This window comes from Andrographis paniculata, unplaced genomic scaffold (genome assembly GCF_009805555.1).
Source record: "Andrographis paniculata isolate CXL003 unplaced genomic scaffold, ASM980555v1 Contig56END, whole genome shotgun sequence".
NCBI lineage: Eukaryota > Viridiplantae > Streptophyta > Magnoliopsida > Lamiales > Acanthaceae > Andrographis > Andrographis paniculata.
The window spans coordinates 2555482-2569276 of NW_026137591.1; the positions used below are offsets into that span (position 1 = coordinate 2555482).

At 34.6% G+C, this 13795-nt stretch overlaps 2 protein-coding genes across 2 annotated transcripts; both read left to right on the top strand.

Annotated features, from left to right (window-relative positions):
* The first annotated feature begins 6213 nt into the window (after window positions 1-6213).
* On the top strand, window positions 6214-9948 carry LOC127256541 (protein trichome birefringence-like 5). The gene is made up of 5 exons (XM_051282593.1): window positions 6214-6928; window positions 7743-7935; window positions 8009-8202; window positions 8305-8460; window positions 8962-9948. Exons 1-5 carry the CDS (start codon window positions 6336-6338, stop codon window positions 9284-9286), a joined length of 1461 nt encoding a protein of 486 aa, XP_051138550.1. The 5' UTR covers window positions 6214-6335; the 3' UTR covers window positions 9287-9948.
* Window positions 9949-10986: 1038 nt separating this feature from the next.
* On the top strand, window positions 10987-13332 carry LOC127256713 (uncharacterized). The gene is made up of 3 exons (XM_051282860.1): window positions 10987-11957; window positions 12114-12319; window positions 12392-13332. The coding sequence occupies exons 1-3, from the start codon at window positions 11249-11251 to the stop codon at window positions 13217-13219; spliced, it is 1743 nt and encodes a 580-aa protein (XP_051138817.1). The 5' UTR covers window positions 10987-11248; the 3' UTR covers window positions 13220-13332.
* The last annotated feature ends 463 nt before the right edge of the window (window positions 13333-13795 follow it).

Consider the following 13795-nt stretch of genomic DNA (forward strand, 5'->3'; position numbering starts at 1 on the left):
TAATATAAAAAATAAAAAATAGGTGTTTGATTCGATGTTTTTGGAGGGAAAAAATGGGATGAATAGTGGAAATCTAATCCAATCCCCCAAACAAACACACCCTAAATCTAATAATCCATGTTTGCAATATTTCATCCACCAATTCCTTAATTTTCTTCATTTGAAGCATAGGATACCTATTAACATGTTGCTTAATAGGTCCTATATTAGGCTTTGCGGGGATTCTATGGTCCATGCTTATTTTAAGGGGTAAACCAGTAGGGACTCAAATAGATATTGTAACTCTTGAAGCAATGGCTCAATTTCAGAATGAAAAAAAAAAAAAAAAATGTCTCATCTTTTGTTTGTCTTGATATAATGCATAAGAAACCTCCAGTGCCTTATATTTCAAACTCCTTACTAAATTTGTTCATAGTTAACATGCTTAATGCGATCCCAAACTGAATTCCTTGAAGTTTATTTATCTTTCTTTTAAAACAAAATTGAACAGTATACTCTTAAAAGTCCATGGTCACCTTTCCAAACTGACTTAACAAGTCCACCTCAATAACCATGTCGCAACCTCCCAACTTCAACAATCTCATAGTTACACTAACCCTATCACCCCTATTTCCCAAGCAAACATAGGGCACTTTGATCTATATTCAACCTTGTTCCCATTAGCAATAGTTATTAACCAAGCATAAAAAAAACTCCATTTTGCACCTAACCTTGAAGCTAATTTTAACTCTCAAAAAGTGCGAGTGCTGCCCGAGTCTAGCAAAATAACCAGCTCATAGTTGTCAGACTTTCCTAACAACTTAATAGCGTCAGAACGGACTTGACTATCCACGATATTTAAAGAGATTCGGGGTTCCTTCAACTCTTACTGGAATTCTCCTAACTTTAAATTTCCACTGTCAATCTCACTCTACCCATTCTCTTATCTAATGATCAAATATATTCTCTTGCACTTGTGTCATATATAGAACACATTCGCTACAATTGAAATACAAAATTTTCTCTCTTCTAGCCTTTATTTTCTCAGGAGACAACATCCTAATATGAGGTAATTTTGGTTTAACGAAATCTTAACCAATTTTAGTTGTTGGAACTGCTAGTTGAGGGTTGCTCCCTCTGTTCAATCATCTATGTCCCTTAGTGAGAATATTAGCTATATTCTTACTTTGGATGGCCAGTTGAATAGCATTTCTCAAATTGATAGGCTTCTGCATTGTCACAAACTTCTCAATCTCCTTCTTTAATCTACCAATAAAGCTCTTCACAATTTTATTTTTTTTTCTTAAAGCTTTATTATTCTCTCTTAGTAAGGCTCTTATTTCTTCAAACTCATGACATGATTATGCACAGTGGTGCTTTGCCTCAATTTATTAAATTAAGCAACTAAACTTTCTCTAGTATGATTCAGAAACCTTTCCAATACTAATGCAGAGAATTCAGCTCATGACAAATCGATATTCTCCTCAATATAGTTCACTAACCAACTGTCTGCTATTCCACCTAAATTCATACCAACAAGAATCAAACACTCAGTTATAAGCAAAATACCGAGTGCATTTCCTAAGCCACAACCTAGGTTATCTCAATTGATTTTGAAAACTCCAATCACAATTTATTATTGTATAAAGTGGAGTGAAGCTCGTTCAACCTAGTCATAGGAGTAGAAGATAGTATTCCCCCATTTCCCTAGGTTTAGCAGCAGAGTCAAGAGTGGTATGTGAAACATGATAACCTTAAGGTTCCTTACCTTTGAATGAAGGTCCAACTTGTTATTCCTTCGTAGAATGCAAAAATTGAGTTTTCAAAAGGTCTCCTAGACTCTCCAGCTTTGCATCCAGTTTAGATTCTAACAGCTTTCATTTGAATATGACCTTAGAATATAGCAGTTTGGTTGTCCACAACCTATGCCATCTTTTGTTCTCGAATATCCAACCATTGTGTTTGAAATCGCGTGTAATCAAAAGAGTAGCAAAAGTCGGCTCTTATACCATTACACCCTCTGCAATGGCGTGAATGAGATTAGAGAGCTCGGAGAAGAAAAAGACATGTCATTTGGTTAAATTTCTTATTTACTCATAATATTAGTTCAATACATGTATTATGCTATTTAAGTACATCATAAATTGCAAAATTAGAAAGAAAGAATTTACATGGTTTATGCTTTTATTAATACTTGCACTTCTCATCTTCTTCTTGACACCGAGCCAGAGAAGGTTTCTTATGTAAGGTGGTTTACGAGCTACCTCGAAGTGGCGATGACGGAACAAGCATTGATGCGACGGTAAAACAGCAACGGAAACGATGTCGGAGGAGATCGCATTCAATTTGAGGAGAAGGAAAAGTTGTACGCCCGCGGAATGGTTGTGAATCTTTCTCTTCTAATTGAAGTACCTTGTACGCCCGCAAAATGGTTGTGAATCTTTCACTTATAAGTGAAGTACCCTGTACGCCCGCGGAATGGTTGTGAATCTTTCACTTCTAAGTAAAGTACCTTGTACGCCCGCATAATGGTTGTGAATCTTTCACTTCTAAGTGAAGTACTCTTGTATTTATAATGTATCTATATCTGATAAAAAATTAACGCTTTTGTGTGTTTTAGTTTTTATTTTTAATAATTTCATTATGATTTTATTTATAATATTGAATTTTTGTGTTTACATAAAATTCTGGTTATTTACTATTTTCACAAATTTGATTTATTTAATATATATAATTATATTGATAAGTTTTTTATATGAGTGTTTTATTTTAATATACATATATTTATTGATATATATTTTTTATATATTTTATTTCTAATTTTGGGATTTTTTTAATTGGAATAATATTATTTATATTAATTTATTTATAGTTTCATTAAAAATAGATTTTTTAACTTTTTGTCGTGAGTTGGCAAGCTGAACAAAAGTATTTAGTACACCACATTATAATATTTGTATTTGTTACGAATAAATTATTAAAATAAAAAATAAAATAAAATATTGACCAATTACAATTTTATTATGACAAACTTCGTTATAAAAATTACATGTTCCACATCTATTGTTATGGTGAAAAACCCACTATAAATAGCATATTTTTTATTTTTTTAGTAGTGTCATCTTAGCATCATCATCTTCTCCATCCACCTCAATAAAAATCATATATATTTATATTTATATCAAAATTATTTATTTTTAAAATTAAACTTAAGTAAAAATATATGAACAATTATGTTATTATATAGAGAATCAAATTTTATTCTACTATTTAATGTTTACATATTTTTATTTTTGTCCGTTCAATTCAAATATTTATATATATTTTTTTTCTTTTTAGAAATTGTGGACTCTACCATTAAAGAATAATCTTTTTTACACTTATTTAACATTTCACTCTCAATTTATCATAAACGAAAAATAAAGATAATTTAATATTTACACTATTATATTTATTCATTATTATTAAAACATTAATATTTCTTAATTCGCATATAAAAAATAAATATAAATGTTACAGTCGAACAGAGAGTTAATAATATAAATTTATTATAAATATATAAAAAATTACAAATTAAATTTTCCGGTAGAAATCGAAAGAAATATATATATATTTTTAATATTTTTACACAATAATGCCATGTAGGAAGCCAGCTAAGAGCAGTTCCAATGGAAAAACTTTAAATTGCTTTCATCGCCTACATGGATTGTACTTGACCAAGCAATTTTTTGCAACTCCATCAAAATTAATTTGAGAAGTCATGCAGTGGCTCCATCTTCATTCCAAACAAATTCTTTACCAAAATCGACCAATAACTCTTCTCCGGCGCACCTTCAATTTCCGGTGACGGAAAAACTGTCCTCAGTAGATTCCGGTAACAGAAACTCTTGAAAAAGAAAAAATCGAAGAGTGTAAAAAAAAGGTTCCGAACAAGGAAAATTAGAAAACAGATTCAAGAGAACGAAATCTGGATAAGAAAAAGAAAACCTACAGCGAGGTTGTTGCTATCAGGGACGGAAGTACGTTAGGGCTTGAGGGTCAATTGACCCCCTCAAGCCAAATTTTTTATATTTTTTTTTAGTATTAAAAATATTAATTTTTATGTATTAATATAAATTTGTTCTCCCAAAATTATTTAAATTCATATCTAATTCTATCATTATTATTTATTTAAATTTATTAGTTAAATATTAAATAAATTATAATATTTTACCCCCCGAAATTTAGATGCTAGTTTCGTCACTGATTGCTGTTGGAAAAATACTTTCAAGCAAGGAAAATTTGAAAATAATTCATCAGAAGAAAAAATAACAGCCATAAGCTTTGAAGCCAGCTCCCATGCAGCTTCTTCTGCACAAGCCAAGGGGAAGTTCAATCGAAAAATTAGCATCTATTTTTGTTCCATTCCGTTGTGATTTGTCTCGAGTCTCAACAAAAGAATATAGAAAGAAAGAAAGAAAACAGGGAAAAAAATGTCATTGTAACTGCTTTTAAGAATGAGATGCTTCATGTATTCCTAGGGTATTAGGTTTGGGTCGAGGGTTTACCTAATATGAATTTTTGGATAGTAATTATACATTTTAAATTTTAAAATCTATAATTTTTTTAATATTAATTAAATTATTTAATTATTTTAATTTCAATATATAATTATATATATATATATATTATATTATAGTTATTTTTATTAATATATTTTTTAATTAATTACTGATAATAACTGACTTTCAATATCTACTGTGAACTTAATATCTTGGCGAAGTATCATTTTTTATTCTTACCTATTGGGATATATGAGAGTGTTATTATAATATCTATTTTATTATTTTTAAAATATTTGTAATATTGAATTTTTTGTTAAAATATTTTTTTATCTTATAAATATTTCATAAAAATACTATAATTTTATTGAAAATAATATACATCAGTTACAAAGAATATATCCTTTTAAGTTTTTATACTCCATTAGTTCCGTTTTATAATAGATTAAAAAATAATATTTTTGTTCCACTTACCGTGTTAATCTTTTTATTTTCGTCTGTCCAGCCATTTTGTCACTTTTTTTTTTATGAAAAAAATTATACTACTTTAATCTTATTTTTTATTTTTTAATTTTAATTAAATTAATTAGTTATCGTAGTATTAATATATAATTATTTTTATTATATAATAATTACTTTTACTGATATATTTTTTAATTATTACTAATTATATAATATTTAAAATTCCCTCCCTAAATGAGACAAATAATCTAGATATAAGAAATATATAATATTATATATTTATCAAAAATAGTAATTTTAAATAAAGTATTAGTTTTTATGTCATACAGTTTTACATATGAATAGAAATTTTATACATATTTATCAAAAATTATCCCTTAAGGGTGTATTTGTTTGGGGGTTGGAATTTTGAGTTGGGATTTGAATGGTAAAAATTTTAAATTTGAATAGTTGTATGATGTGATATAAATAAGTATTGATGTAATATTTTGAATGTAAAATTGATTTTTAGTATAATATAAAAAATAAAAAATAGGGGTTTGATTTGATTGTTTGAGAGAAAAAAATTTGATCAGCAGTGAATTTAAAATCCAATTCTCCAAACAAACACGCCGTAATTGAAAACAATAAAAAAAATATATATATACTCTTAAATTAAGTCAAAAATCCTTAAATCGAGAAAAACAAACATATTCCTTCTGTCTCACTCTAATATACTTATTTAAAGTATTGTAGTAAATTTAAAAATATTAATATTTTATTTGTTAGTAGAAATGTGAAAAAATTTAGATATATATAAAGTAATTATATGTATAATAGTATATTTATAATTTAAATAAAAATTAATAATATTTTAGTATTATTATATAATTATTTTTATTAAAATAAAAATAATAGACAAAAACAATAAAAAAAAGATACTTTAAAAATACAAAAAGTCTCGTGCAATTTTAAAGAAATTATGGACATAATTTTTTAAAACACAAAATACTTTGTGTATTTTCAAATCACTGAAAAATATGACGTTGATTTTTCAAATTATTTGTAAATTATAAATAATTTTACCTATTATTTATGACAACTATACATATTGTATATTTAATATAAAAAAGAAAAAAAAATTAGAACTATAAGTAATGAACACGCCCTAAGATTGAATAAAAACAAAAATACATATATATATAACATTTAAATATTATAAAAATCCTCCAAAACCTAAAGATGTTTTCTACTGAATCAATGTTGTTGGGGACATGGGAATTGCAAATGCACCTGGATATGGCGGCTGCAAATTTCACACTTGTCCCGCCGCCATAGCTCGTAGCACAACGTTCCTCTCGTCTTCTTCCACAAATGGCAACTTCCATGGCGCATCCTGCCTTTCCCAAGAGAAGCAGCAAGAACCTCTGCACGCTCTCCCTCCTCTCCCTCCTCCTGCTTTTCCTTTTCTGCCTTTTCCTTTTCACCAGAAGCGCTTTCGACTCCAACCTCTCTTTCTACAGGTCTCTTCTCCTCTCTCCTTCGAGATCCACCTCCAATGGCGATGACAATGCCGACGGAAGCACGACGCTGGATGATGAATTTCGGGAAGGAAGGGATCGAGACACCGGAGTGCCTTTGTCCCCCAAATCGGATCACGATGGTAAACCTAATCTGAATTCTTCGGAATCTCTGGTAGATGTCGACGTAAAGATCGACGGGGTTAAGGAAAACCCTAGCAAATCCAATTCCGAAAGCAAATTAGGCATTGTTGATAGTGCGATAATGAAGAAGTTGAGGAATTGCGATATTTACAAGGGGAAATGGGTGAAGGATGAAGAATATCCCCTTTACAAGCCAGGTTCATGCCCGTACGTCGACGAAGCTTTTGATTGCCAGAGCAATGGAAGACCTGACTCTGATTATCTCAAGTGGAGATGGAAAGCAGATGGATGCGATCTTCCCAGGTTTGTAATGCATATTCTATTCTGGAAATTTTTATTGGGATAAGAACACAGCTAGTTGAATTTGCAAATGGATTCTGCTCCTTCCATGGAAGCTATATAGAGTAGTAATTAATTGCAATGTTCTTCGTGCTGCATATCTTTGTTTGTGATCAATCTGATGATCAAATGTGGTAAGTAGCATTCATCATTTATTGAGAAAAATATTGTTTAATCTCGATCCCAATGTGAACATTCTTTAATTACTGCCATTGTTAAAACCTGAGAATCTCGAACAAGTTAGTTGCTACTTATATTGTTTAATCTCAAGCTTCATGATGTATTGCTTAGTTGATGAGTAAAATTGAGCTGATCATTGAAGGGAGTACACGAAAAACGTAACGATCCCTTTTTAAGTTGAGCAAAAGTGAAGAAAATGACAATTATGCTAAGTTTGAGTGTAAATTGAAGGAAAATAAATGTATGTTAAGCTTTATACATCACTTATCTGTCTGAATGTTTCAATGAGTTAAATAGAGCTTATGATGTAATGAATTTCCGATGCTAGATTACAGTTTTTTTTTTCCCTCAAATTGTTGAAATGTGTGGTCGGGACGATACTTTTAATGTGATTTTGCTCGAAGCTTTCACACTTGTGCTGCCATTTCTTGGCTGTAAGATCTGTCTTAGTCGAATCGTCAAAATAATATGCGTGGTCTAGCTTTCCCGGTGTTCTTATGGTGTTTGTTTTCGATGGTTGCAAAAATCCGTAGCTTTTTGGTCTTGTTTTTTCTTATTTCTATTGAATTTATGCAAGTTTGTTCGCTCGCTCATGTAGGTTTAATGCGACAGATTTTCTAGAAAGATTGCGAGGCAAAAAACTTATGCTTGTGGGAGACTCGATGAACCGAAACCAGTTTGAGTCTCTCCTCTGTCTTCTACGAGAAGCTCTTCCCGACAAGAGCAAAATGTACGAAATTCATGGGTATAAAATCACAAAAGGAAGAGGCTATTATGTTTTCAAATTCGAGGTAGTTATATCGAAGTCGTAGATTTATTCTTGTGGCGAACGAAGATTCGATTTAAGACGTGTTTCTGATGCAGGATTACAACTGTACAGTGGACTTTGTCCGGTCACATTTTCTCGTCCGGGAAGGGATTCGTATCAATCCGCAAGGAAATTCCAACCCGACGCTTTCCATGGACAGAATTGATAAGACAGCTAGCCGTTGGCTAAGAGCTGATATTCTTGTTTTCAACACCGGACACTGGTGGACTCATGGGAAGACTTCGAGGGGGTATGTTAGATTCGATCTTGACTCCCGATTGTGTGATATTTATTCGATTGATGTTCTTTCGACATTTTCCGGAAAGAAAGTGATAATGCAGCATTGATGCAGCAAAAACTACTATAAAGAAGGCGAGTACGTCTATCCTCGCTTCGATTCTGTTGAAGCCTACCGGAGAGCGATCAGGACGTGGGCGACATGGATCAAGCAAAACATAAATCAAGAAAAGCTCGTGTTCTATCGTGGCTACTCATCAGCACATTTCCGGTAACTGCGCTCTCGCCCTACTCCACTTTGCTTTGCTCATTCGACCTTAAAGAAACTTAGGTTTGGATGGAGAGATTTGATTTAGATTTTGTAGTAAATTATAGGCAAAATTGTTCATAATTCTTTTGTGATTTCGAAACTTAGCGTAAATTCCCCTTTATTTTAAAAATTGCATGGCGCCCCTCTCTACTTTTAAAAACGTTGCATGAAACCCTTATGTGGTTTCGAAACTCAGCGTAAATTTCTATTTTACTTTAAAAAATGTTGCATAAAACTCCGTCATGCAAAAAATATACATAGAAAATCATTTTCTCATCACATAAGGGAGGTTTCATGACAGTGGAGTTTCATGCAATATTTTTTAAAGTATAAGAGGTGCCATTACGCCGAATTTCAAATCCAGAAGTTATGAACAATTTTACCGAAATAATATTTGATCGATGCATTATGGGATGAAGATATGTATTTTGTTTTTCGAAAAATAATATTTGTATTCGTTAGGGGCGGAGATTGGGATTCGGGGGGATCGTGCAACGGGGAGACGAAGCCGGTGACGAAGGGGGCTATTCTCGAGAGTTATCCGCAAAAGATGAGGATTCTGGAGGAAGCGATCGACGAAGTAAGCGTTCCTATCGTGCTATTGAACGTAACGGGGCTAACGAATTATAGAAAAGATGGACACCCGTCGGTGTACGGAAAGAATGGGACGGATCGGGGAAAAGTGTCGAGCCGGCGGCAAGACTGTAGCCATTGGTGTCTTCCGGGCGTGCCGGACGCCTGGAATGAGCTGATATACACTACATTGGTTTCCCGGCGGCAGTTTTAGCGTCAGAGAATGGATTGGATTTGAGTACGTTTTTGTGTTTGAGTTTTGGTACATAGAAATGAAATAGATATAATAATTATTATTACGGACAATTGGGCAAAAATCTCTCTGTCCATTTATCAATTGGGATTCAGTCCCTAATGATAAAAAATTTGTCTGCACTCCCCCCTTTTTCCTTCTTCCTTCTTCTTCCTCCCTACTCGTATTTTTCTTCATTCTGTTTCTCTTCGCGCAAAAAATTCTTCTCAAGCCGTTGTCCTCTTCCGTGAGCTCGAAAGCCACATCCCGCACAGGTAAGGTTTTTAATTGTTCGCCCGATTTTACATTGCCGCTTCTTGTCTGGTTCGATTGAAAAATTTTCTAGGGCACTCTCCGAATCCTGTTCCGGTTCCCTGTCGTCGGCGGTCGGTTGATTCGGTCGAAGAACTACCGAAGGCTGTCACCAGTTCCCTAGCCCGTATTTCTTGTTCTCCGGTGAAATTAGATGTACCAGGTGTGTTTTTGTGTCGGTTGATTCGGTCGAAGAACTACCGAAGGCTGTCACCGGTTCCCTGGCTCGTCTTTCTTGTTCTCCGGCGAAATTAGATGTACCAGGTGTATTTTTGTATCGATATCTTAGTTGGAAAATTATTATTTGGAAGAAAATGTTTGGATATTATTTTGGGTGATTTTGATAATAAATTTTGTTGTTATTTAGGGTTTAAGGGTAATATTTTATTTTGTGAAATGGGTAATTTGTTGCTATTGAGGATCAAGACATTACTAGAATTCCGTAAGAACATATGATTTTAGTGTATTTTGTGTAAGATTATCTAATCGCCCATACGACCTAATATAGTTCATACATTCATTGGTTGGATCGTTAGGTTCCGATGGACATGGAGCAAAGTAGTCTGAAATTATTAATTATATGTTCCTACGAAGGTGAGCATCATGTAATTCGTTTAGAAGAGGGCACGACGCTGGAGGATCTTTACCGGAATATATCGAAAAGATGGAATAAAGTGAGTATTGAGGCGGTAAAACTCCAATATATTGCACCTATTCAGAAAAGCTACGTGACGTTATTGTGTGACGATGATGTCGCCAATATGTGGAGAATGCATATCTTGTTAAAGGTAATGTTTGTGGATATGATTGCACGGTGTAGAAGCGAGCACCAGAGCGTGCCTCTCCGAAGCACGGTTGGACGCAGGTACGTTACTCATCGTTTGTAATTAAGTAGTCTTTATTAAACTTTGTTATAGAATGCAGTCTCAATTGTTCCTTATGAAAGAATGCAGTCTGTAAGCACTTATAATGCAGTATGTAAGAATGCAGTCTGTAAGCACTTATAATGTCATGTTCAACACATCTAAAAACATATCGTTTATAGGTTACGTTAATAATTCTTTCATGAAATTGGCATACAACAATACCGTGGTATATTGTTGCGATGTTGTTTGTAGGTAGTAAGTATCCACCTCCGCGATTTTGTAGTAGCGCGGTGCAGAACGAACCACTGAAGAGATTGTAAAGATATGTAGTGGGGATATAACGTCTTGAAGGTATTTAACGATTTTCACTCCTTCTGTACACGCCACTGTCAATATCCTCTAGCAATCCGGTTTAGGTAGGTGTACCATGATCGATGCGTTGAAATTTCTGTAGCCCATGGCATTTACTGCATCATGTAGCCTGCTGCGGTGAATAGATGCAGTTGTTGTTTTAAATACCCTGGATGACACGGTAGGTAACCATAGACACCGTGGACATACTCGGTTGAGTAAGATGGGTACCCATGTTTTTCTATTTACGAAGAAAATATCTATTACCATATAAAATTAGAACTACTTACATCTGATATAATTTTCATTCTTATTATTGTATTTGTAATGTAGGGGTGAGGCCGAATGTTCGGGATTGAACGAAGATTGCGCAGATGGTATCTTTATTCCCGACGAAAGTACTAGTCTAATTGCAATGCAGAGATGCATTGTCGGGGAAGGTCAGACATTCAAGGGACCGCAGGAGTTTAGAAAGTTACTAAAGAATTATTCTATTGCCACTCAGAAACACTTCAGGTACCAAAAGAATGATTCGAGCAAAATTATTGCGGTGTGCATCGACAAAGGCTGTGGTTGGCGTATTTATGCATCCTTCCATGCTCGTGATGCATCATTCAGCATTCGTACGTGCAATTTACATCACACATGTACTATGAGTCTATTGCAATCAAGAGATCATCCAGCAGCCGATGCGAACTGGATTTCTGAGGTCTACAAAGATAAGATACGTTCTATGCCAGCGTATAAGGCATCCGACATCCGGGAGCATATCCAAACAGATTATGGGATTGACGTGAAATATCATAAAGCATGGCGTGGCAAGGAGAATGCGATAAGGGCAATTAATGGTGGAGGTAGAGACAGTTTCTCACAACTTCCGTGGTACTGTCATGCACTTCGGGAGTCAAATCCGGGAAGTATTATAGATTGCGAAGTTGAGCAGGCAACCAAACGTTTCCAGCGCCTTTTTGTTTGTTTAGGTGCATGCCGGCTGGGTTTTTTGAGGGGTTGCAGGCCCCTACTCTTTCTTGATGGGACACATATAAAAAACAAACACAAAGGGTGTCTGCTAAGTGCAATTGCAGTGGATGGGGATGATGGGATGTTTACTTTAGCATTTTCTGGTACGTAATTTGATATTAGCTACAGTTGTCATTTTGTTAGAATGCTGGGTATAGCTGTTCGTGTATGCTGTTTTTCATGCTCTCTTTAGGCACGTATGTACCCTTATACGTTGGAAACCTTTGTAGTTATTTGTGTTCTTATTTGTTGACTTGCAGCTGTGTCTACGGAAAATGATGAAAATTGGGAGTGGTTTTGTTGGAAGCTGCGATCCGTTTTAGAATGTGAGGGACGTACGGATTGGAAACAATACACATTCTTCTCGGATCGGCACTCGGGTTTACTAAAGTCAATCTCGTTCGTCTTTCCCGGAGCACATCATGCGTACTGTCTCCGACACTTAGTGGACAACTTCCGTACCCAGGTATATGTACGTCAATATTAATTTGTAATGAACATCACTGGTTATGATCAGCCAAAAAATGTCTTTTTTTAGGTTATGCGGAGATACCCAATGCATAATAAGAAACGATGGACCGCTGTCTTCAATAAGGCCGCCTATGCTCCGTTGAGGAGAGATTTCGAAAACCACATTAGTTCTGTGGTCGAATCAATGCCATTGGCCAGGGACTTCATTACCCAATCACACCCAGAATGTTGGGCAAATTCACTATTCAGAGGCACTCGTTGGGGAATAATAAATAATAACATTGCTGAGTCATGGAATAGTTGGGTGAGATCCGCGAGATCAATGCCATTCGTTGGGATGTTGGATACCATTAGAAGGCAAGTGATGGTAATGATGAATGAACGCCGCGAAAAGTCAGAGATAATGCACGGAAGGCTTTGTCCAAAACAGGAGAGCAAGTTGGCACTATCGTACATGGCGTCTCGACGGCTACAGTGCAGTTCATCCTCTAGAACTGTATTCGAGGTAACAGATTGTAATGAAAGATACGCAGTCGATTTGGAGGTGCGCAAATGCTCTTGTCGAGAATGGCAAATGTTCATATTGCCCTGCAAGCATGCCTGCGCTTGCATTGAAAAATGCAGTATGTCAATTTATGATTTTTGCGATCTTTACTACAACATTGAATGCTATAGAAAAATGTACCAGGAGCCAATAAATCCCGTACCGACGCATGATATGGACGTGATTGTTGAAATTCAGGCGGACCAAATTCACCCTCCTCCGTCGTCTGTCCAACCAAGCCGGCCAAAGAAGCGAAGGTTCGAGTCCCAGCAGGTAAAGAATCCACGAAAATGTGGTCGTTGTGGGCGTCTTGGACATAATAGAAGAAGTTGCAAGCAACAAATAGATTAGCGAACTTTTTTTTCATTGTACATCTTTTTGGCTTCCAGGAGTATATATTAAGACAGTAGGTACGTATTCAATAGCTATATTGTAATTGTTTTTTGTGTCTTTAGGATGTAACCGGTTGGATCCACCGACTTATTTGCAGTAGTAAGTGGTATGTAGCCCTCTCACGCAGGTATATGATGAAGTTGTGAAGGTTCATAGTTATATTCTGCAGGTATATTTTTCATGTACTGAGGCATTTGATGATGTAGCTCTGTAGGGACAGATGGTTAATGTAATATCTAATTGTTTTGAAAGTACATGCTATCCTATTTTTGGGTTATTACTAGGAGGTATAGTTGTTGTATTAAACTCGTCATACTAACCAAGTGCATATGTCATACAACTTAAGTATTTGTTGATGCCTTCTTTAACCATCAGCAGTAAGTACATGCTATTCGAAGTAAAAAACAAAAAAAGACCGTTTCCCCAGCCACAGGTAACCAGGGCATACATAATTGCAACTGAAGTATAATGTCACGGTTGTTGTAAGTACGCAATAGCTTACAGACGGTATATGAATAATGATTCCAACATATA